Source organism: Apis laboriosa, unplaced genomic scaffold, assembly GCF_014066325.1.
Source record: "Apis laboriosa isolate Shangri-la unplaced genomic scaffold, ASM1406632v1 scaffold49_cov149, whole genome shotgun sequence".
Classification (NCBI taxonomy): domain Eukaryota; kingdom Metazoa; phylum Arthropoda; class Insecta; order Hymenoptera; family Apidae; genus Apis; species Apis laboriosa.
The window spans coordinates 2,629,390-2,656,735 of NW_025223500.1; the positions used below are offsets into that span (position 1 = coordinate 2,629,390).

Genomic DNA, 27,346 nt, shown 5'->3' on the forward strand with positions numbered 1-27,346 from the left:
TAGAAGTTTAGTGAATTCTAAAGTTTAGTTGATCAAAACAAATACTAATGGCGCATAAAAATATTGATCAAAGCTTATTAAGTTATAAATAATTTAAGTTTGTATTAGATGAAACGAGATGGAGATAGAAAGAGACAAATATAAATGTCATTTTATTTGACACATTTAAATTGCTTGTAATAGATAAGTTTCAATATTTTTATACATCATTTTTTATTATTTATTTAGATCTTTAAAATTAATTCTCAAAAGATACATATTAACATTTTATATATATATTTATTTTATTAAGGAAAACAGATATTTAATTTCATTTAATTAAAAAGTATATCATATTAAATATCCAAATAATCCTACATGTAATATTGTCATGCTAGTGCCAGATAATACTGGTAGCACGGTAAGAAGATACAGAAAACAATATCAAATCAATATAATATAAATGAAAAATAATACTAGAGTTAATATTATCATAATGAAACAAACGCAGTATTGTATAGTATTATTTCACTATATTTCTTAAATTCATTTCTATTCAATGTCCAAAAAAAAAAAAAAAATCAAACAAAAAAAAATCACTAATTCAAACATTGTCCAAAAATAAATCATCATCTCAGCCATAAATCGTTTTCTATCAGACCACACACGTGGTCGGTGGTTAATGGACAGAATTATTACTCTCTCATGCAATGCAAATCGAAACGTTTCCCCCCAGAGGGGTGACTGAGGAGAGGGGGATGGATCGCATACGGCGAGGATAATTTACAGAAATATCGTACGTGTAAAATGATCCGCGGCAAGTGAAGCTCTCCGCGTCGAGATACATCTGTTTGTATATTATGCCAAAGGTAAACATCGTTGTTGATGCAGTGCGCTATTATGCACGGTGGTGCAACATGATGCACCACCGTATGCCGCGTGCACAAACACGAATTAACTCGCCGCGATTATTGGGGCTTCGATAACCATCCTATATATCGCTTGACGCTGTATATCAAGCCGGACCATTCAATAGTGAAAAATGATATTCGATCAGAAATTATTTGCAATGTTATCAGAGGATCCCTTTTTTGAAAGGGAATTTAATATTTTGTTTGAAATATTAAGAACATCTTATTGGATATTTGAATTTTTGATTCGATGTTGTTGTTTAGAATTTTTATCATTTGCAAATTAATATAATAATTGAATATAAATCTATTAAATTAATTTTTTTATTTCATAAATCATATTAAATCATCCCATAAATAATATTATTTAAGTTAATTTCAGATTGCAAAGAATAATTTATTATAAAACTTTAATGCAAAATAAAATTAATTATATTAAAAAAATACTATAAACTAATGCAACTTTGATGAACAAACGATTGGTATATTGTAAAAACGTTTTTTTTTTCTATTATATATAACAAAAATAATGATAGAAGAGATAAATAATGTAATGGAAAAAAAATTTGTTTTACTTTTTTAATATATTGTCACATCATGTATTACTTCCGCTGATATTTTTTTATTACAGAACTTCATAGATACCGACAAATCAGTTTTGTTAGGGATATGTCTTTCTCGAGTTAAAAAAAAATTCCTTGTTCGAATATCGTAAATATTCTGCTGTGTAAGTTTCTTTCGATTTATATTTCACGAAGGATCAAAGAGAGACGTGGCACGTTAAGCTGAGAATAATCATGAAAAGACATTCTACAGCCGCGCTCGATAAATTTTCGACGGGTTTTCCGGTCTCTGGGGATCGAAGAGCAAAATAGATATTAACTATTTGAAACAAAATAGTTTAACAATTAACATCTTTATTATAATTTTATAATTTATTTCTTTTTCTTCTGATATTATTTCTTTTTCTAATTTTATTTTAAATTCAAGAATAATTGTGTTGTTTTTCCTTTTTTTTTTCATTTTTCTAATTTCATTCATTTTCTATCTTCTTAACATGATTTACAATTACAAGAATTCTTCTCTTGAAAAAGAGAACACAAATTATAACCTAAAAATATCATATAGAAGATAAGCATACAAATGTTCTTTTGATTTGTTATATTTTTGTTACTCACACATCAATATAAACAATATAGAAGTTTCTTCTATTCATTGCAATTCGTTATCCACAAATCGACAACTGAACGAGTGAGGAATGTTCCAACAAACCGTGTCCAGGAAACGAAAAGTTGAAAAGTCGGTAACAGACCGGACCATGGTGTTTATTCTCCATCCCGTGAGAACGCTGTATGTAAGCCAGCCTCTTGGTGTGTATTTGCTTGCGGAATACGTGCGCTCTCGTGCGGCCAAGAAGACAATTACCTCCGCGGGGCAAACGAGCCCGGTTGTGTCGGCACGCTTTGTGCGGCGGCCACTTCTTTCCAGCCATTCTTCGAATTTACGAAACGTTTCTGCAAGCGGCGCGTGCACCGTCTTTTTTACCCGCCTGGAAAACCACAGGCATACTTTCTTCTCCATAGAAATTCGTTTTGGTCCATTAAGTTATATTTTCACGGAAACTGCAATGACTGGAAAAATGTGACTATGAAACAAAAATTTAATATCAAAACGGATATTACTTACATCATTTTTGTCGACGAGATATTCTTCTTTTGAATATTAGATATTCTTTCTATGATTTTATTAATTTCTTAAAAAATTGAATTATTTGAAAATAATTTAAACTAAGTATTGATAATCATGGTATTTGTTGTATTTTCTCTGAATAATGAATAATTTCTGATTTTAGATAATTAAATCACATTTCTATGAATTGAAGATTTATGATTTTTTTTTTTTGTAGTTACAATTGCATTTCCAGATATGAGTCTAACAAAATGTAATATTTACTACAATTTATTTTATCATTATTGTAATTTATTTATTAAATTTAAATTCTACTTTTAATTATACTATGGAAATATGGAAATGAGGAAATGTCTCTTTCTAAGATAAATTCTATTTTTTATTTCTATCTAATTATTTTCATAAAAATTAATCTTCATACTTCAACAAATTATTAAACCATCAATTCAATGTATCTATTTTACTTTTCTTCCATTTAATTTGTGTCGAAGAAGATCGCAATAAAATTAGACAAGACAAGTTAACCTATATTCCTAGTATGTGTCTCTCAATGCTTTGGAATCGGTACTCGCGCATGTGCCAACAAAATATACACGCCAATAGAGAATGGCAAAATCATTTCACTCGACTCAAAGTTTCTCTTGGTCTTTCTGCTATTTCTCCTCTCTTCCATCATCATAATCCTTCTTCTCTTCCTTCATCTTCCTCTTACTTTTGGTGTCAACGATTTTCCATGCACTGGCAGCGAGTGGGCGGTGGACGGTGCAATTAGCATACTCGCGTGATCAAAGCGGTGGGACACGTGCGACAAGAATTAACGACCACCAGCGGGACGACTCTTTCTTCGCGGAGTGTGCGCGCGATAAATCGCGCTTCCGATGCCTTCGTCGACACCATGCAGCCCACGCGTACCCCCCACTGCTCGTTTGTCCTCGAGCACGCGGCGGCGCTCTCTACCGACTGTTTTCTGATCCCTTTCGCGAATAGACCCATCTAGAACTCGCAGCGATATTTACCGCCAGAGCTTTCGGCAATCGTTTCGTACAAGTTTATATATAGGAACGCGCATTTTTTACTCCGTCAATTGTCGGACGAAACGGAATGTAGTTGTTTGAACTAGTGATTGTTTCCGCTTAAACTATTTAAAAATTGACATATTCTAAGAAAATGATTTAGTTTGTTTTTTAGTGGAAGAAAAAGTGTAGAAGTGTGAAATGAGTTTGGTGTAATTGATCAAGGATAAGGTTAGAATCGAATGTTTGTAGAAACATTCAGTTTGTTCAGTTAAAATTGAATGATTTAAAATTCTTCATCTAAAATTCTTCGCTATTTTTTGATGTAAATATTATTCTATATTTTAATATAATAGTAACAATATATAATATTATAATAATATTAATTATTTATTTTTGATTGCAATTAAATATATATATATGGATAATTTTAAATATAATCTGAAAAAATAATATATATATAAAAGTATGATTTTAAAATATAATAAAATATAATTCATTTTTAAATATAGTGAAATATAACTTAAATACAATTCTGCAAAATTAAATAAAAATAAAGTTATATATATATATCTCTTAAATTATAGCAATATTTGAGACAATAATTTATTTACAATATTTATTTCATGTAAAGATTCTAAATAGTTATAAAAATTTAAAAGAAAAAATCATAGAAAATAATTTCTTTAAAAAAAATTTGACTATTGAATAATTGAGTAATCTTATTCGGCAGAAAGAAAAATATATATTAACGCATATTAATGAATGTATATAATTTTAATATCATCATTTATCTTGAATTTTCTGGTACAAAAGTAACATTTTCTTGTATTTCGAACGCTCGTTCTTTAGCTCGCGACTTAATATAGTCCTTATAGTTTCTTTTGTAATCTATTTATGGTAAAGAATGCCATACAATATGTTCAGTTAAAACGTGATTTGCAAAGAAAAGACACGTAGTTATCCGTAATCAGTGATAATATGATGATTAGTCAAAGAATATTTGTATTCTAATAGCACATTTGTTTCTGTGCATGAGAATATGATTTGCTACATTTTCTTATTATAAAATTTTATTAATAAACATTAATAAAGAAAATTAAAATTTTAAACTTTAATAAATAATGAAATACATGTAAAAATTTTGATTTGCAGAGAAATGAAAATTAATAAATAAATAGTATATTAATCATATTAATCATGTGAATCATTATATAGCTACATGTTTTCCGTACGATTTCTTAATCTATATCCATATCAATTTTTCGTTAATTTCTAAATTGTAAATTATTTGTAATATTTGTATATTAATATTTATAATAATTTATAAATTTTTAATTTTTTCATATCTTTTTTTTTCAAAATTACATTTTTTTGCATATTCATTTCCATTAATTCATTATTACATTTATTTTTATTATGATATTTATTTTATTTTGCAAAACTTAACAAAAAAAATCAATAATCTTCCAATTTTTTAATTGATTTCTCTTTTTTTCTTACTGTCAAATACGTAAATCTTCAAATGTTCCTCGTTTATCATCATATTCTCTTCTGATCATAAATTAACCATAAACCGATCTAATTAAATCAGTTCAATTATGGATAGTTCAATCGAATTGGCAGATTGTTCGCGTCATGTGCTTCGTCTTATTTGCTTTAGGCGAAATATCTGAAATTCAATATGAGCGTGAAAGAGAGAGACGGAGAGGAGGATATGGTACAGAATAAAATGGAAAGATATACAATCTGAACAAAACAACGGTTGGTAGTTAGGGGTCGATAATACAGGGAAATGTAAATCGCAATATGCTAATGCAAACAACGAGAACGTTTGTCTAACCGAGCGTTAAGATCCCTGGTCCGGACTCCTTGTTTCACGCGTGAACGAGCTTTAACCCGCCGCAAAACCAACGCCTGAACCAACACGAACTGTTTTCGCGCAACACCGTGTACGGTCTCTATCATTATGAGGATCCTGATGAGGGAAAGGAACTGCGAATTTATATAAGTTGTTGTTTTTTTAATTTTTTTTTTCAAGTAATAAAAATAAAAAGATAAATTAGACAATTGTGTATGATTTTTTTGAAATAATAATTTTTTTAAATTGCAATCCTGTTTTTTAATATTCAAATAATTTAATTTGATTGTAATAATTATCGCTGAAAAATGAACGAATAGCATTATTATTTTTAAGTTAAATAACTGATGTTTTTCGATATTCCTGTTAGATATATCTATATCAAAATAAATAAATAATTTTTTAATGTAGAATATAAAATGAAAAAAAATATTAAAAAATTGAAGAGTAAGATATTAAAAAAGATGGATGAAATATTTTTATATTCTCTTCATATTCATTGAATTCATGGATTTAAAAGATTATAATTTCTAGTTGATTTCTCTCATGGTTCATTGGAGTTATTTAACTTGCGGAATTGTTTAATAGATTGGAGAAAGGGATGGAAGTAAAGGAAACGGTATTGGTATGTAAGTTATATCGACAGGTTTTTGTACTGTTGTCCCAGATAGGTAGTTTTAATTTAGATTGTACGATGCAGTATAGATGTAGGCAGGCTTTTAAGAAATGAAAAAATCCGGCTAGGGGTGAGACAGTAGGAACGAATGGTGAAGAAAATGAAGCGTATAGTCGATGCTTTTGTTCTTTGGTCGCCTTTGAAATGAAATCATGGTTAAAAAGTTGCTGACAACGGATCTTTTTGTTTCATCAAGTATTTGTTGTATTATTGCTCAGTTATATGTTATTTATTTTCATTTTAAAAAAGAATGATATTCTACTATATTATATAATAAATGAATGTTCCTTAAAACTTGAAATAAATATTCTATAAAGGAATTAAATCTGAAATATTATGCAAAAAAGAAATTAAAAAATGCTATATTTTTACTAACTTAATATTCTAATAATTTTTTTACTGTGATAAATTTTACTGAAATTATTTTTTTGAAAAATATTTTACTTTATTTTAAAAATTATATTTAATAACATTTCATCTTATTTTTATAACGCTACAATTGAAAATGAACAAAGTTTTTAACAGTTTCGACTAATCATGATTTAAACTGAATATACATCTTATAGACAATCAATTATTATGAAATTAAACTATGTAAAAATATTTATGAAAAATATCACCATTTAATCAAACAAAAATGTAATTTATAAGTAACTAAATATAGTGACATTGAAATGTATGAAAACATAAACTATTAAAATATTACAATATCATGGCAATATAATTTATAACTTTTTATTTTCACTAGACAATATATTTTAAAAATAATTTTAAAAATATCTGTAATCTCAAACTATATAACTAAGAAATATTTGTGATAGCAAACGCCATGACTTTTAATACCACATGGAAACGTACCTTAAGTGTCACATGTGCATATGCGAACTCCCTCTATGTATGCATGATCTTCCGTCGATCCAAGGAATTTTGTTCTATGGTAAACGCTAGAGGAGACCGGTAGTACTCTACTTGATATCCCAGGGGCACGGGGCATGCACTTTTAGACGCACCATATCCATGTAGACGTTCCTCTTTCTCTGCTATGGCGCCGCATCGGAGAACGGTGTAAAAAGGTAGGAGAACAATGAACATCCCATGGGAGCATATCCGTCGGTGCATCCCCTAATTAAGATTGGCCTTGTTTTAAGCAGCCCACTGAATGATTCGCCGATCCCTCGAGAAGAGCCGATACATCGCATCGGTTGAGTTTCGAGTATATATATATGTATATATATATATATTTCATATATATATATATATATATATATCTGATCAACGGAGAAATACACAAGAGTTCGTGACATAATCTTTTCCATTTACCCTTCCCATTTTTCCACTCCTCTCTAACCTATCCGTTTTATTGAATAATTTTTTTGGAACGTTAAATTTCTGAAAGTATAAGTTGAAAGACGGATTAATTCTCTGCTTCCTTCAGTGTTATCTCTTTTGGCTTTCTTTATATTCTTTTTTTCTTTCTCTTTTCTTTTCTTTTTTCTTTTTTCTTTATTTTGTTATATAATCGCAGAAAATATTTTTAACTGTTCAATCGCGATAATAAACAAATAGTAAAAGTGCAGTATATTGTTTTTCACGGTTTTTGTCGTGAAAAAAATTAACGTAGGATATAGATAAGGAAAACGGATAAATATATGTACTCTCAGGAATGAAGGAATACAATAAATGATGCTAGTGAGAAGTTATCGATTATCGTACCCAACTTATGATTCGTTAGGTTCGTGTATGCTGCCTTGAGAGAGTAATGAAAACATATGTGTGAGCAAATAGGCAAATAGAAAGGGGTTGTGCGTGAGCTACATGAATGTAATGAACCTAACAAATTGGTAATTGATAGAGCATAGTAAAGATAGAAAGAAATAATGGAATTTTTTAAAATGTGTGAATCTTTTGCTATAATTCTCATATTATGTTTTATATTTATTTACATATGTATATATAAAATAAAATATTTAACTTATTTAATAAAATAATATCTTTGTGATTTTTTTTTTAAATTTCATACAAATTTTTTTATATAAATTTATAGAATTCAATATAGATTCTATTACATTGAAAATAATTATTGTGATAAAAAAACCAACTTTTATTTTAGTAATATTGTATGTATGAGAAGATAGCAAAATTAGGATAATCATGATTTGACGAATGATTTCAACAAAAATTTAATCATTACGAAGAATTATTATTCGATTCTCAGTCAGCTAATTTCTTTATACAGAAAAAAAAATCAACTTGACCGGATCATGAATCTAACAAGATATAGACGGAGGAATTAACTTTAACGAGATTAAAGATTTTAAACGGAATGCGTCCAGTAATACCGCGAATAGGCCGAAAGAAATAGTAGTATCGTTCGATATAGTATACATACATATACCTACATTTTGTCATCTCATAGTATGTAGAAATTGAAAAAAAAAGGAAATGAAAATCAATAAAAATTGAATTTATAATTCTTACAAAATTAAATCAAAAATCAAAATTATTATCTATAAACTCACAAGTTTTAATTCGCAATAATAAAATAAAAGAATATATCAATATATATTCTTATATTTAAATATATTTTTTAAGCCACAAGAATGAACAAAATGAACAAGACAATTTATACGCAAAAATTTACCAATAAAAAAAACATTGTGATATTAATAGCATGAATTTTATATATAAATATAATTTTTTATTAATTAATAATTTTTTATTAATATTATACTTATATTTTTTATTTAAACAAGCACTTACGTTCTGTGCATCCAGCATCTATCATGTTGAATAAGATGGTTCACTTTGAAAAAATGCAGACCGAAATTGTCGTTAATTAAATAAAACTAGCAAATAGAAAGTGAGTTAAGATGAAGTATACATGGTCGTAAAACCAATGCTTGCCTGTTTATCTTCGTTTCTGAGTGAATTCATAAACGGAACTGCAGGAGCGAATCTTAGCCAGACAAACTGACGAATGGTCGATCTTTCATCTGGTATCGTCGGTTTACAACCAAACTGACGACAGATGTCGTCTGATCATTGCCGATAGCGCTTACTGCGCTCCTTGCGACGCCTCTTCAAAGTTTCTTATTCATGTCTTCCTCCTGGTCTAAAAAGATCCGATTACAGTTTTTCCGAGTATGAAAACTCACATATAGTAGTCTGTGGAAGAATGAAGTTGTTGTCTCTTTGAAAATTCATAGGCAAAGATTGTTCTTTTTTAGGCAAAGATTTTACTGATGAGTGAAAGAATGAATTGTACATATATTGAAAAGAAAGGTTGAGTTATCGAAGTGGTTCGAGTGGTTTCTTGGTATAGAAATGATTTTCAGTGAAGCTAATTTTCTGGAATTTTAGAAATAGAATTTTGGATAAGCTTACTGGCAACAATTGAAAAAACTAGAATTTTAGTTTTTTAATAAATTTTTTTTTAAAAAACTAGTAAAGTTTCTTGCGAAAAATTTTGGATAAGTAGCATTAAGGTTAAGTAGCATAAATATGCTCATTTTTTAATATTTCAAAAAAAAATTTGAATAAATTGATGCTCATTTTTTAATAATTTTATTCTATCTTTTTTATTAATGAAATCACTGATCAGGATTAATTAGTCGGAATAAACGGCATGAGTCGTGATTCCTTTACGTGCATAGCGAGTTCTATATACTTGTGTACACTCATTAAGAGGAAACTTTGGTGTTCCAGCTACAATCTAATGGCCACCCCTCAGCTGAAGTTGGCCCGGGGGCCATCCTCTTTTTCTGTGAAAGTCACTAGGGGGCCCCTCGATAGAATGAGATACGAACGAGGACTGTTGCACAAGTATAATGCTGGCAGAGAAAAGGGGGATGTTTGGTAATCGATACTAATTAGGACGAAGCAAAGTTTTGGTTGTGAGTGGGAATGTAGCAGAGAAACAAGGGCTCTTTTACTTGTTCGAACGCATACATACATATGTATATAATAACTAATTAGCGTTGAATTAGTTATATATATATTGCTATAATGATCATTTACAATGAAAAAATTATCAAAATAGCCATGATTAATATCTCTTGAAGTTGAAGAAAGAATATGATATGCATTCCATCCTTATAATCAAAATAAAGAAAAACTGGAACAAAAATTCTACTATTTGTTTCAAAATTATATTTGAGTTATTGATAGTCTAAGCATCTGTGTATTTTAATGGGCTATGTATAAATCATTAAAAACAATAAAAATTATCACAAATAACTAATCCCAAGGGTTTGTAATGTTTCGTTTTAGAAAGAATTTTCGAAATAATGGGATCATAAAACTTATCTCACTTAAACACATGGATGTTAACGGCTTATCGTTTAACCTTCGTTTTCCTTTCCTTATACCTTTTCACATACCTTTCCACTCGGTTCCATGAAAATGTGATTTTATCATTTTTCACATTTCGCCGCGGTGAAAAACTAAACTCCTTGTGTGTGTGTGTGTGTGTGTGTGTGTATATATATATATATATATATATAATATATTTATAAGACATATTTTGTAAAGATTCAATTTTAAAAGCTAAAACGAATACAAAAGTTGTTATATAAAAATATTAAATATATAATTTATCGCTTTATTTAACGTAAACTGTTTTTTACACTAACTTTTGTTTAGGTTTCTAGAATCGATCTCCTCAAAGATTCTATGAATATATCAACATTCCATATAATAATTTTTTCATATAATTTAAAATTTTCCTATTATCACATTCAAAAAAAAAAAAAATAAATATAAATAAAATATCAAATTTTCTTATATATTTTCTTATATGTATATGTGTGTATATGTGTATTGTATAAATACATACATGTATACGTATAAATTACACATTGAACCAATATAGCCGCCAGCTTACTGGTTAATACTATGATGGAACGTTGTATTGTAGGCTTTTGGCTGGATTTATCCCCTATTATAATGTCGGCGTTGAGTGTGTTCTCGACGTAAATAGGCCCTATCGCTGTCACGTGGACAAAGCGCGGACCGACGTCCCTATGACGGCAACGCGATACCTCCTCCGGACAATAATCATAATAATCATAATCATAATCATAATAATCGGAATCATAATCGTCGCGCGGCATGGCGTACATACAAGGGGGACACTCTACACCGGCTCTCTCTGTGCCCCCGTAGTTGCCGTTGTGGTTGCCGATGATAAAGGCAAAACGGCGTACAGAGAACAGAAAGAAAGAAAAAAATGAGAAAAATGGAAAGGGTAAGAGTATGAGTAGTATAGACCTGATGCATGTTCACGCGGCTTCCTCCTTCCTTTCCATACCTTCCATATCCCTTCTCTCTCCCCTTTGAATAGGGAGCAACCCTCCCACGGCCCCCCTCGGATACATCATCGGATCTGAATATGGATTTCTTTCTTTCCGACCACCGCTTTGTCGAATTATTATTCTCTCTCTCTCTCTCTCTTTCTTTCTCTTCCTTCCCCCCTCCTATATGCACTTAATACACTTTTCTATACAGAGTGAACTGGCTAATTCGTGCACCTGAATAATTACTAATCTATATTTATTATTTAGATTATTGTGTATTTGATTGGAAATGTTGAGTATTACGATTAATTGCATAGAAATCGTTGTATGATGAAAAATTATAGAATAACATTTTGATAGAGAAATAATATAAATATGTAGGGAATGATCATAAGAACATCTAAGAGCCATCGAAGAGTTTTTCAATTTGCTTTACAAATATGCTTGGCTATTTTTATTTTTATTTATTTTTATTATTTTATTATTTTTATTTATTCTTTTAATTCGTTACATTCTATGTGAAAAAAAAGTAAAAGTTGTAAAAAAGTTAATGATAAACAAAAGTATTTTAAAAAATGCCCTGATGTTTTTAACATGAATAAGGCAAAAAGCGATTGATTAGACAATATAATAATAAAATAATGTAATGCACTAACAAAAACACAAAATGATTCTTAAAAAGTACAAATTAATAAATATATGCCATGAATGATATAATGTTTTAACAGCATGGTTTCATTCAGACAAAAATATTTAATATTTGTATATATAAAAAAAATTAGTATGCAAACAAAATATTAAACGATTATATATTTTTTATCGATAAATATTAGAATATTTATCTATGACTTTAATCTTTAAAAAAAAAAATAAATTTGTTTAAGAAGAAATTGTATGTCAAATTCTAAACTAGATATATTTAAATCTGATATAATATATATGAATAAATTTTCTTATTTTTTCTTCTTTCCTTTTTTTAGATTTAATTTCATGTTTTTATTTCTTTTATTTCTTTATTCTCCCTAATCATTATCTCAACTTACTTTTCTGCATATACCTTTCTCCGAACAGAGTGTGCACTCGACTGTTGCATCCTTTTCTCTATCTGTCCTGTCCGCCTTTTTTCCCCACTACTCACATTGGTTATCTAGCGCGACGATGACATCCTGCACGGTATCGTTTGCCCGTGATTCGATCTCGACCGATTTGTTCGGGTAAACGGGGTCCGTTCGTCGGATCGAGTTTTTGTGGTTTTTCGATCGTCTTCAGCGGTCGATTGTGGTCAGAAGTGAGGGGAAGATTTCCTTTGAGGCAGTTTTGTTTCTGGGGAATTCAATTAGGGGGATAGCATATTGGGTTTTGACAGTGGTTTCAGGTTGATTATTGTTTGAAGTTATTGAATTTTTTTATAGAAGTTATGTAACAAAAGTGAGTGAAATAAAAATATATATTAAATTATTATATTATGTGAAAATTTATAATGAAAATTATTAAAATGAGATTTTTTCTTTTGATAATTTTTTTAAAATTCTTTTCTTAAATTCTAAATATTTATATATATATATATAAAATAATTCTCCCTAAATTTATTTTATAAAAAATTTTCTGAAATTAAAACTCTCACGAGTCCCCATATAAAATTCCAATGTTCCATATAAATATATATCAAAATCCACATAATCATCTTTTTATTTCCCTTTATTTCTCTTCCATCTAACCTTGACCGCGTTAGTTGATGAACTGTCGATATCTTTTCCCCATAAGAACCAGTCGAACCATATCTGTCCACCTATTCGCCAACCGCCTATTGATTGCAATATTGCGCGACTAACACGGTATTTAAGCCGACCAACAAAATCTTCCATTTAACCATCGGCTTAGCCTTTTCATAAACATCGATACTTCAAATGACTGGGATGATCCTCTCGTGGAGATCAAAGTCGTCGATGACGGCAATACACTTGTACTTATCTACGTCTTCATCATTTCGAATTTCGTGATTTTTCGTAACGCTAAAGAAGATAAATATGTAATTCCTTAGTATCGGTTTTTAACGACGATAGAGACCGGTGATCGAGGCGTTCTCTCGGAAAAAAGTGCTATAAACCGTGACTAAACAAACCCGAAATAGCTAGGTTACGTCGAGAAGTTTGGCCCGCAAACAAATAATAAACGTTGCAGCAAAGTCTGTTGCTCGGTTGTCGGTCTCGTTGGATGACTCATGTGATTTCCGCGCGGGAGATTGAAATTGTTGGCGAAAGATACGATGGTGATCAGAAAGAGAGTTTTGTGGTGACCGGTGTAGTATTTTGATTTACATTGTGGTTTCCTAGGGAATTTAAGGGAAATTAATATTGGCGGTGAATAGAAAGAAGTTTGCTGATTGATTGCAAAATAATTGATTAAAAAATTAAAAAGATTATTTGAAAGAGATGTTTAATGATTTTTAATAAATTAAAGGAAATTAATATCTGATAAATAAACAGACCTTTAGAACATCTTAATTAAATTAAATTAATGAATTTTAATTTTTGAATCAAAGAAAGATATGTATATTTTTTTTCATATCAGGATAAAATCCAAATTCATTTTATTTTTATAATATTATAATTTTGAAATAATTTTGAAAATAAAATTTTTAATTTTGATTCAAATTTGTCATTTGTTTCTTCCATTATTCGTGATATATTATAAGATAAAGGATTAATTATTATAAAATTGTACAAAAGTATCGAAAGAAAGAAGTTAACTTAAGAGATGAATTATCCAAAGAATTAATAGCATAATCGACCTATCTTTACCGTTCGCATCTATAATTTTGAATAGCCAGACGCTTCGGGAATAATCAAGTTCGTGGATAGATTAAAATCTTCTCAAACTCGCATTAAGGAAGCTTGAAGGTGCGTCCGCACGAGAATTGGTCACTCCCTGGGCGTGTGTCGTACGTGTGGAAGTTGACGCGACGCCTTGTTCCCTTAAACGTTGCCCACGGGGTTGCAATCATCGTTCCCTGCCCCGGCCAAGGCCACACCCTCGATTCTCATTAAGATTTACCGCCTAAACGACCGCTACCTATGCTCCAGAGGGGCCAGCTTCGAAAAATAATAGAAAATGACGCGGCCTCTTTTTATTTTTTTTACTTTTTTTTTTCTTTTTAAGATCACGATGTCGATTAGCGTGAAGTGGAGGAACATATCTAAAATCCTATCGACTTTTTCTCTTTTTCTTTTTTTCTTTTTTCTGAACTACATTTTCTGATCTTTCTTTTCAAAATTACATAAGATTGATACAAACAGATGGCATAATTAGAAAATTTCTTAACTTTAATATTTTTTAATATTAAAAGAGATGCAAAAAGATATATTACTTGATAATAATTTTATAATAAAAATTAGATTCTCTTTATACTTTTTATTTTATATTTAGTTTGATAACTAATATATTTCATATCATAATAATTTCTGAGTAATATGGAATTAATCAAAGTTTAAAATTAAAAATTTATTACTGATAATTTTTTTTTTTAATTCTTTACTTAAAATGTTATGAATTGACAAATAATTTTTCATATCATATAGATCTTTATTACCAAAGATCATTTTTATTTTTTATTTTTATGTAAAAATATGTATATTTTATATATACATATTTATTATTATTCTCTATCTACTATCTATATAAAATATTATTAGAATTTATAATATAATAAATATATAAAAGATAATATAAAGAAGAAAGATCAAAAGAGAAATATTTATATCAAATTTAACTCTTTGTAAAAATACAAAGGGTTAAAATCTCAATCCAGGACAATTTTTTATCAAAAATTCACAATACTTTAGTGAAAGCGCAATATAAGAACTATAAGAGGCGTGTATACATGGTATATATCTTGGTGAAAGCGTGTCAAATTTAATTCCTCGTAAAGCTCCATTAATTTACGGGTGGTCGTGGCCACTAGGAAATCAAACGTGTTCGAGCATCCGGTTCAATTATCAAATTTATTTAATGCCAGTCGCTCATAATAAGTACCCTCGTACAAAAACCTATACTTTGATGTGGATGCGCCAAAATATCTCTTCTCCATCCCTGTAAGAACAACCCTCGTAAGAAAAATAATTCATTAACTTTTCACCTGTCGTTAAATCCATTTCATGCTCTTTCTAAACTTGGCATTTTTGTTGATCAACAAAATATATTTTCTTATTAATTAATGAATAATTATTAATTATTAGTTATTAACATTTTAATCTTTTAACAGTGATTCTATAAATATGTGTATATAATAAAACATGATACATGAATCTTCCATAAATTATTGTGAATTTTTTTTTCACATTTTGATGATATTTTATTTTTAATTCATATTACACATATATAAGTTAGTATTATAATTTAATCTAACTTATTTCATATAAGTATAAATGTCAATGTATATTCTCATTCTATCTACAATGGATGTGCTAATTAATTGTAAGCTCGTGTCTTTTAAGATTTCCTATTTCACTTTATCGTACAAGCGATTTCTATTGTCGATTCTTGTTGTGGATGCTCTTAAACATGTATTGTCGAGCATGGGTTACCCTAGCTATTGCCCTTCGTCCTTTTCCCCTCTATAATTTTCACTCGAATACCTGGTCTAATTATAGGTGGTTCGTCACGGCGAGAGTTCCTTTGTGAGTAGCCTCGGCAGGAGCGAGGCTACTGAGGAGCTGTCCTCTCTATGCTTCATGAAAATATAGGGTTGGCAAGTAATTCTTGATGTAGCATAAGAGGGAAGAGAGATTCCATAGATCAAGAGCGATATAAGAACGATATCAAATTTAATATGAAATTTTTTTTTTAGATATTCAAAAATAAGTATCTATTGATCCAAGTAGAAGAGTGTATCTAATAAAATATTTGATTGTTAATAGTTTTTTTTTTATTTTATTGTGAAAAAAATTAAAAAAAAAAAATAAATTCCAATAATCATTCATCATTTTCTAAATTCCCAGTAAACTTTTAAAATTTATCTTCGAGAGAGAATATCAAAAATTCTGAAAAGAGGAACTATACAAGTTGTTAAAACGAAATAGATAAAAACATGAAAAGTAAAACTAAAGTTGATATACAAAAATGTCGAACAACGCTTATTAAATTATAATTTTGTATTAGATGAAACGTGAAATAGAAACGTTTGTCATCATTATATCTAATTTACTAAAATTAAAATTGCTCATAACATAACAAAAAATAAATTTTAATGAAAATTTTCACATACAAGTTTTCTTATAACTTTCAGAATTATTCTTTAAATCTTTTATTTTTTTATATCTATTATTTTATTTTCTAATATCCATTTTATATCTATAACAAAAAAAAAAGAAAAAAATAGATAAGATTTTATAAAAATGGTCAGATAATCTTTGATATAATAACGTTGCTTCCTGGATTGTTTCAGGTATTTGGGTGTGGAGCCGCGATTGAACAGTGGATTGAGCCCTGGAAATGGTGGTGATGGCCAAGCGCAGATCATTGGCGCGGGTGTGATTGGGCCAGCGAGCGCCGAAAAGAACTGCAAAAGCACGCACCTGACCGCGAAACAGCAGGCGATATGCTCCCGCTCTCCGCCAGTCCTGCAGGTACTTATTTATCGTTGGCGTCGTTACCTCCCTTTGGCGAGGGAGAGGGCCAACCTCTCTTTCTCGCTATTCGGATTAATAGGTGGGGAAGCACGCGGCTAATTTGACTCGTTGGTTGTCCAGAGGCCTGTTGGTCCAACGTTTATGACATTTCTTACGCATCTTTACACTTCTGTTGATTTTTAAACATAGATTAAATTGTTGAATGGTTATTTCGTAACATTCTTTTTTTTTTTTTTCTATTGAGAAAAATGTATTGTCTGTTGTAGAATTTTTGAATAATAGAATGTTTGAAATTGTTGTATTTTTAAACCGAGATAAATGGTAAGTTTTTATTCATTTTTATTTTTGTTTAAAAAATATTGCTGGAAAGAGATTATCGATTTTCGTATAAGAAACAAATAAAAAATTTTTGTATTTTTTTTTAATTTTATTTTCGAAAATTCAAAAATTTCGATATGTTGATTTTATTCCATTTTATTTTCTTAATTTATTTTATGCGATTTTTTGCAATATTGGTTTTTTTATAAATATCTTTGATTATATTAATTTAATGAATTTATTTTGCAAAAAAAAATAAATAAATAAATATAGTATAACTTCGAGATTCAATTTTGCCAATTATATGTTCGTACATATACATAAAAGAGAATTCATAAAATTTAGAAAATTTAAATAATATAATATTATATCAAAATACAAAATAATTGCTAAAATAAAATTTAAAATATAAAATAAATACAACAAAATAAATACAAGTGAATTTTTAAATTTTTTATACAAAAAATTAAATCTTAATTATCTTTTGTCTCTCCTTTATTTAAAATCTAGGAAATTTCTACAAATTTAAAATAAATTAAGAAATAAAATTGAAGAAAACCTACATGAGATATGTAAATTCTCAAGTCTTACAATAGATTATAAAAAATAAAAATCTTAATTCATTTAAAATTTAAACTGGAAAATTTCTATTACTTTAAAATATATTAGATTAAAATATATATATTATCAAAAATTAAAAAAAATATATACATATGGGATAAATTTTCAAGTCACACGACATTACAGAGGATTAAAAAATAATCATGGATCGTGAAGGGGAAATTAAACGTCCGTGTAAAATGACGCGAGTGCACTGGTGAATTCGCGCGATTCTAAAGAACTCCCGGAATGCAGCGGTCAAGTTGTAGCTTTCGTTTGCCGCGCCTGCAATATTTAATACTCGAGCTCTGGAACAGTCAGGGTCTTCAGTGAACCCTACACGACCTCCTTTCGAGACGGCTCGCAGTCGGGAAATGAAGTCGCGATTCTGTGATCTCGCATCGAGCTTTGGATCCACGTGAAACTTCATAAATTAGTTTAAAATGACAAAATATCTGTAATATATAAGGTAAATTATGTAGTTTACTATCCTAAGTGATATATATTCTAATTATTTCAATTACTTTATTAATATTTATTAGATTAATAAAATTTTTTTTACTAATACAATACAATTTCAAAAGATTCTTATAGTAATTTGATTTTCTTTGTTTTTCTGTTTTAAATTCTATGATATGATTTTTTTTTAATTGTTAATTAATAAATATCGAAATAAACTTATAATATTTAATTAATAAATAATAAATTAGTAAATAAAAAATTAAATTTAAATTAAATTTATAATATCAATTTTAATTACTAAATTTAATTTTTAAATTAATATAAATACAAATATTGTTTTTCATTTAATAAAAAAATAACTATACATAAAGAAAGAATTATATTTATATAAATAAGTTAAACATAATCTTTAGAATTTACTTTAAAATATATATATATATATATATATATATATATATAAAATTAAATGTTATTTAAAGTCATTAGAAATCATATCATCTTTGATAATAAAAAATTTTGATCTATTAATTAAGAAAAATAATTATAGTGATAATATTAGATTCCATCTTATATGTGTATTTCAGATTTATACTTGAAACTTTTTTTAAAAATACAGACTTTTTAATTTTTTAATATTATGAATTTTTTAAAAAATTGATACTTATTTGTAAAACATGTATATATAAAATAAATAAATTTTTCATAAAATAATTTAATTTTTTCAAAAAATTTATAAGCATACCTTGTGTGTTCATATGAAATATTAGATTTTTTAAAATTACAAGTGGTCTTTTAAAATTTTCGATTAAAGTCTCTTAATTATGCATTACTTTCAAGTAATACAATACGAAACATAATTATTTAAAAATTCCAACCAACATCGTCAAATCTTATTCCAATCGTTTTCTCCAATTTTCTCCTCGTATTATTTTATATTATATTTTATATTTAATTCTACATCCATTAAAGTCGATATTAAATTCACTAAAAGCAAGAAAAAAAATATTTTATTGGGAAAGGTATTTAACACAATCGTATTACCATAATCGATATTGATTTCAATTTGTTTTGAATATATCACAAAATTCATATTATAATTAAAAAAACAATAAAATTCAAAACAATATCTATTAAAATTAAGTTTCACATTTGAGATCGACTTTATAATGCGAAGAATAGGTTATGTCAACTTTGCATTAATTTTTCACAAATGAAAAAATGAATTTAATCATATCTTACTCTAAAATAATCTTTGAGCACAATGAAATTTATATATAGATATATTATATATTATATACTATAAGTTTGCCTTATGATTTATAGCATAATCTCATATTATCTATTTATTTACATATCATAGATCTATCATCTATTTGATCAGATAGCTTCGAAGTGACATTTCAACGCCATCTATGAAAAAAATTGAAATTAATATAGTGATAATTATTTATATTAAAAAGAAAAGAATATAATATATTTAAAAAAAATATAAGAAGATCGAAAAATTTATTCTTTTATATCATTATAATATATTTTTCATTGTTTTATGAATATCTTACATAGGATTCGATTTTCATGTTCCATCAATTTAATAAAATCTTAAAGTTATGTTTAAATTTATAATATTTAAAATTTAATTTAATTAAAAATTTATAAATAGTTAATTTCTAAACAAATTTATCGATATTTAATATATTAACTATGATATGCATCAATCATAGAAAATATCGATCATAAGAAACTAACATCAAGTACCAACATATAATATTATTGTAGTAGTACCAACTAAAAATTGAAAGAATCTTTTTATCGCAATTTAGTAATAGTATCCACCGCGCTTATGTGAACGGTGAAAACGAGACGACTAGTTGCCCAAAATCGCATTTACCTCTGCCTAATGCACAAATCTTGTCGTGGTGGGGAAGGGCAGGGGTCGGGATCGTCTAGAAGCCGGTGCCTAGGTAAACGTAAGGCTCGATATATCTCTTTGAATACCGCCGACCGTCGTCTTGCTTTTCCGAGTTCTGGTTACCGACAAAAGGGTTCCATATGAATATTCATAACGACACCGCGATGGACGTTTAATCCCTGCACGATTAACCAGATACACGTCGAATCATTCTCGATTTGTTTCCTATCGAAATGTCGACTATGGCTCTACGTTTTTTTGTTTCTTCTTTTTCCATTTTTAAAATCTTTACTGTTAAAGAATCGATGTTTTATTAACTTAGGTTACCAGTTTGTTTTGAAATATGAGAATGAAATTGTGATGTGCGAATGTGTAAAAATCTACTTTGTATAACAACTTTGTAACAATATGTATATATATATATATTGTTATTTTGTAAATTGTAATTAAAAGTAATTGAAGCTTGAGAAAAATTTAAAATTTTCATATTTATTACGAATTATGATTGACGTCATTACTATAATTTCGTAATTTGAAATTATAAATCGTTGAAATTTATAATTATATTTATAAAAGTAATACCAAACAATTTTTAAATAATCATTGACGAAATTTTATAATATAAAAACATTAATCTTACTTTAATTGTATTTACAAACAATCTGTTTAAATTCTTTTATAAAGAATAGAATAATTAGAATTTTAAAAAAATTATCTTTAATATCAACTTTTTAATATCAAAATTATTACTAGATAAAATATTACCAGAAACTCTCTAATTTAAATTTTATTCTAATTTTCCATGTATATAATTTTTATAAAAATCATAAATTATTCTAAAGTACATAAATACTCAATAAATCCAACAATAATTCTAAAAACAACTAATCAGTATTAATTACAGTGATCAAGATCGCATCAATTTCAACTACCTGCCATTATAACTACACAATTACACGCCAATAGATCTTCAATAGATCCTATTATACATCAACATGTTATCCATCGATATCGGTTTCGTTATGTCGTAACATTAGACTCAATATTAAACGAATCTAATCAGAAGCTAATATCAAACAAGTAGTTATTTGTACATCCGCTTCTTGCATGTCACTCAATCAATCGATAGAGAGTACATATATACATATATACATATAAGAACATTCACATTACTATTTTACTTTTCTATTCGCAGCTTTCATGATTTTTATTTACAGGCAGTAAGTGCTGGCGCGAGATTGGCGATTGAGGAATGTCAGCATCAATTCAGATCGGCAAGATGGAACTGCTCCATCACCCCGGAAAATCCGGATAATATTTTTGGCGGCGTGATGCTAGTCAGTAAGTAAAAGCTTAGTCTTGAAGAGAATAAAGCTTAGACACGATGGAAATGTTCTTGATAAGATGAAAGTTCAGAGTGCAAAGATGACATGAGAATGGATGTCTTAAATATCAATGATAGACTTAATATGGAAATTCAATTTGATAATAACATAGATTATTTTTAGTATTAATATTATATTAATCATCACATAAATACTATTCAAAATTCTAATTATAAAAAAAATATAATAATATGTAATAATATCTATGTTTATTTTTAATTTTTATTAATTTATTAAATTAAATTATTTATTTTTTATTAATTATCATAGTATAATTCCTATCATTATGCATTGTTATAATGAAAAATATTTATTAAGTATGTTATATATAAATATAATATATAAATATATTATAAACAAACTGTTCTGTTTCTATTACATTGTTGTCTCACTTCATTTAATAAAATCAAAACTTTTTTACATTAATTTTTGTATTTATTCCACAAAGATATTAATATTCTATATACACAATACAAATATTGATATACACATCATAAGTTATAAACATACATATATATATAGGATGTCAACATTGATACATAAACAAATTAACAATTATTTATTAATTATCCAGGTGTATTATCCTTTAGATAGAATGATCAACCTTGGAAATTGAAGCAATTAAGATATCTATCTTTTTTATCTAGAAATAATTTTATCTCTATAATTATAAATTATAATAATTAGAATCTTTGACGACTTATTTCTTTTTTTATCAGAATGAAATTACTTAGAATAAGAAATGGAAAAAATTGCATTGTAACAAAGAAATTCCGATGCATCTTTGCAGACAGTCGCGAAGCAGCATTTGTATATGCAATATCAGCGGCAGGGGTTGCTTATAGCGTCACCAGAGCTTGTTCCAGGGGCGAACTCACCGATTGCTCGTGCGACAACCGGGTCAGAACACGCCATCCGAATAATTGGCAATGGGGCGGTTGTAGCGAGGTAATTTCCCCTATTTGTATTCTCTTTTCTTTTAAAAGATAACGATAAATATAAATGCAATTCACTTTAATTTTTAATTCTCAAACTTATGTCTTTTTATTTTTTAGAATCTTAAGTAGTTTCACTGGTATGATATTCTTAGGCAAATCCAATATTTATATGATAGATGAAAAGTTAGTTTTCAATAAAAGTTTTCAATAAAATGAAATTCTAAAGAAGATTATTTTTATTTTTTAGAGATAGAAAAATATTTATTTTTATTTTTTTGAATTATTATATATTTGCAGTTTGTTTATAACAAATAATTAAGTGTTATTTAAACAATTAAATGTTTCTTTTTTTTAATGATTCAATATGTAAAAACATAGAAAAAATTCAATAAGAAATTATATTATTTATGCCATTTTGTTTTTTTTTAGTTAATTAGATTATTAGTTTGAATATATATGTGCAAATTTAAAATTTTATATACAATTACAGAAAACTGAAGTAAAGATCTATTTTGCCTTTTAAATATCGTCCCATTTATACCAGAAGTACATTTGCAATTCGATAACTTATAGAATTTTTTACTTTAAACATGAAATATAAGAAAATGATAATTGAGAGTATTTATTTCATAATTTATTTTTTATAAAACATTTTATTTAAAAATTTACAAAATACATATAATAATGTAAAAAATATCCAATGCAATATTATAATATTTAAAGCAAAACAGATTTTTATTTTAATTATATTTCTATAATATAATTTATAAAATTTTAAATTTGCATAAACATATACTTATACTTTAAACTTTTACTATAAACATATACTTATTCTTTAAACTTTTACTATAAACATATACTTATACTTTAATAATAATAAAATTAATCAATTTCCTACGTATTTAAATAATTTTCAAACTTGATTTATCTAAAAAATCAACAATTAAGTTTCAAATGAAAAGATTTTTTTCTTTTCCTGATAACTTTTCATAATGATTCATTTTCTATTCGGTTGTACTATCTATATACCATAATATATATACATCTGTATATATATCATATATATATGTATAATATAATATAATATAATATATATAATATATATATATATATGTAAAAAAAATTACAAATATATGAAAATACTTTTACACTTTAATTTCACGGCTCGAAAAGCCAATTTAATTAATTTCTATTCGCTTTAACGAATTCGTTCTTACGCAACGTTCGTTAATTAAGCGAGGGAACTCATGCCAGCTGGTGAAATTACCCATTGGTTAGTGGCTAGCTTAAGGCGAAGTTTTCAATTTCATGAAAACATGAAACTTGTTGTTGGTTTAATTTTCTTCTTATTATTTTTTGATTCTTATTATTATTGATTGTAAATCAATCGATAGAGCTTAATAAAATTCCATTCTGAAATAAACGACAATTAAAATTTGCCACTGTTTCAGGATTGAGAAGAACAGGCACGAAATATATACGTAATAATATTTTTTTCTTCATATTCTTAGTAATGTGGTTTAAAGAACAAGCTCCTCATCAGAAAACGATGATACAGAAAACGAATTGTTGGCTTTTTTTTATATTAAAATCAACTGTCAACTTCTGTTAACTTCTTACAAGATTATTAGATTAATCTCTTTTTGAACGGATTCTGAAAAATACAATGTTTGTTAAAAATGTTAATAATGTTGTAAAATTGAATAATTTTATTAAATATTCTAATCATTTTTTTTTAAATAAATTTCATTGGATTAAATTATGATAAGTTAAATTAAATATTTTAACTTATCATAACATTAATTATAAAAATTAATTATAAAAATAAAAAATCAAAAATATGTTATATCATTTAAAAAAATAGAATGATACTTTAATTTCTTATTGAAAAAAAAAATTTTTTAAATTTAATTTTTTAAATATTGAAAAATTCTAATCAGTATTCAAAATTCAATAATTTTTGTTGGAAATTTTTTTATCAGATTGTTTAAAACATACAAAAAATGTATAAAATATATAAAATATTACCATTATACAGATCTATTCATTGTATACTGTATACTTGAAAAAATATTTTATAATTTTTTGAAGGAATTTGAAAAATGCTGTTTTATTCTGAAATACATTAATTTTGAATCAGTATTATTGATAATTTATGAATAGGAAACAGGAATAATATATATAGAGTGGATCTATCTTATCTAAAGTATTTTCATCATTAATAGGTCGATCAAAATAAATTTTATCCTGAATAAATTACCATAAATTATATATTATGTATAATTATGTATTATATTTTTATGTATATTATATTTTTTCAGAGATTTTAAGATTACTATCTTTTTTTTTATGTTTGAGAAATAATCCTTTTAAAAAATTTTCCATGTATGACAAATTGAAAAATTATTATTTTATAAAAGATATGTATTATAAAGATATAAATTTAAAACAAAGGAATTTAAATTAGTTTATTGTGTAAATTTTTACTATAAAAAAATAAAAAAATATTAGTCAAGAAATTATACATCTTTAAAAAATATAAAATATAGATAACTGAACTTTTTTTAAAAACTTTTTTAAAAACTCACACTTTTTTAATAAAAAAAAATATTTTAAAGCTAATTATTTTTGTATATCATACATCAATATATTTTTTGAAATATTATTTGAGTTTGAAATAACTTTTGATAAAATAAAATATAAAATAAAATAATATATAACAATATAAAAAAACGCATATAAAATAATAAAAAACAAAAATATGAAATAAAACAAAAACAAAATTTTCATTTTTCAATCAATATTTGATATATTAATTAAAAGAACTTAAAAATTGTGAATAAAATAATATAGATAAAATTATAATTATAAAAATCTAAAATAGGAAAAATAAAAAAAAATGAAAATACAAAATAAAACAAAAAATAATACTTCACTCTTGTTGACCCTTCAGAAGAGAGGCCTCCCTTGTAAGTACACGGGGGAAGCACTGCCCCGCACGGGCATCCCCAATTTGTCGTCTCGATCTCTCCACGGTCAGTCGACGTAAACCTTAACCCTGGAACGAAGACAAAGCTCGTCCTGTAAACGGATGCATTTCATGCGTACGGCTGACCCCTTGTAGACATTGCTAGCTTACAAGGGGATTAAGGGGGCTAAGCTTGTTAAGTTGCAACAACCCGCCACCTCCTGTCCCCGCACACAGCCCGACATATCGGTCACGTAACTTGCATGTGAGTGATGCACACATAAATACCTACAATGAGAAAGAAGAGTGAGAGAATGAAAGATAGATATAATAATGGTAGATAGAGAGGGATGAGAAGGTGGGAGAAGTAAAGGGTAATTGGAGACAAAACTCGAGAACAAATCGTGAATGATAAAAGAAATTGATGAGAGAGTGATGTAGAAAAAGATTGAAAAAGAAAATAAATAAGGAAAATAAAAGGCAGTAGGAAAGTTTTTAAGGATTATAAGGATAAAAGACGAATGATATGAAATATCAAAGAGAAGAATAAAAGATAATGAAAACAAGAAAAATTTAAAGAATCATATAATAGTATTAATAAGAAAAAGATATTTGAGATATGAACAAAATAGAAAAAATGAAAAGAAAAAAGTTGAAAATATGTATAAAGCAGATCAATGAAGGAATATCAAATAAAAATTAACGAAATATTGAAAGAAAAAAACAATTATTAATAAAATTAAAAGTTAGACTTAAATTAGTAAAAAGAAAAAATTCCCTATTCTAAAAGATATATACATAAAAAATAATAAAAAATTCGCAAACAAAAACAAGATAAAAGAACAAAAAAATAGATAAAATAGAAAAAAGAATAAAGAAAACAAAAAAATAAAAATAAAAAAATAGCAAAAAAATTAGGCACAAGAAAATAAGCAAGAAACAAAATAGAAAAGAAGAGAAAAACAAAGACTGGAAAGCGTGAGAAAAGACAACAGAAAAAAGACTAGCGCGCAGCGAGAAAAAAAGGCGGGCTAGACTGATGATCAGAAACAAAAAAGAAGAAAGAAAAGACGGAAGGTGGAGACACGTGCTCTCGAGCAACTCACGTGGCAGGAAGAGGAGCGAAAAGTGTCGGAAAAGTGGCGCTGCTTTTACCTTCGGGATTACCTACTCATCTACTTGTGCGGCCTCTAGCCTTTAATCAAGTTCCGGACATGGATTCTGTAACGAGTCGACGCGGCATCATATCCCATGGGATATTTCGTCTACCAATCCAACTCATTGACAGATTTTCTAGATAATGATGTTTGCCGACCTTGTGTCTCGAACTTGGCTAAAAAATATTGTAGCTACCTCTCGTCGATAAATCGTCGTTAGATGGCGCTTTCTGTTGGAACTTTTACCTTCTAAAATTTTAATCGAAAAGAAAAAAGAAGTGTAATGTTTGTGATTTCATTTGAATCGTACAAAAAAAAAGATTATTAAAGCAGGTAATCATGATTTGTTATATTAATAAGTTTACAAAGATTATTTGATTCAATTTTTAATATTTTGAATTTAGGAAAAGAATATTCATGTATTATTCTTGGTGGGGTTATCTTATATACGCGATGAATGTAATAAAAAGATGTATTAATAGTTTTAGTAAAAAGATATACATAAATTTTTATATTAAACTATAATCATATTTATTATGATAGCAATTTGTTCAATTTA

The 27,346-nt window shown here is 27.2% G+C and overlaps 1 protein-coding gene and 1 long non-coding RNA gene across 3 annotated transcripts in view; one reads left to right on the plus strand and one right to left on the minus strand.

The window, feature by feature from the left end:
- LOC122716851 (protein Wnt-1-like) overlaps positions 1-27,346 on the plus strand; it is a 60,508-nt gene that overhangs the window by 30,048 nt on the left and 3,114 nt on the right. The window contains exons 1-4 of one of the 2 annotated variants that reach the window (XM_043940301.1): positions 3,656-3,917; positions 16,867-17,047; positions 21,557-21,680; positions 22,515-22,672. In XM_043940301.1, coding sequence (XP_043796236.1) covers positions 3,916-3,917; positions 16,867-17,047; positions 21,557-21,680; positions 22,515-22,672 — 465 coding nt within the window. In that variant the 5' untranslated portion in view covers positions 3,656-3,915. Of the gene's footprint in view, positions 1-3,655; positions 3,918-16,866; positions 17,048-21,556; positions 21,681-22,514; positions 22,673-27,346 lie in introns of those variants that run through there. The other variant, XM_043940300.1, reaches the window with a different exon arrangement.
- Positions 1,866-3,458, minus strand: LOC122716852. The gene is made up of 3 exons (XR_006347105.1): positions 2,577-3,458; positions 2,069-2,521; positions 1,866-2,001 (listed from the first exon to the last, which is right to left on the minus strand). It is a non-coding gene; the product is annotated as an uncharacterized LOC122716852 (long non-coding RNA).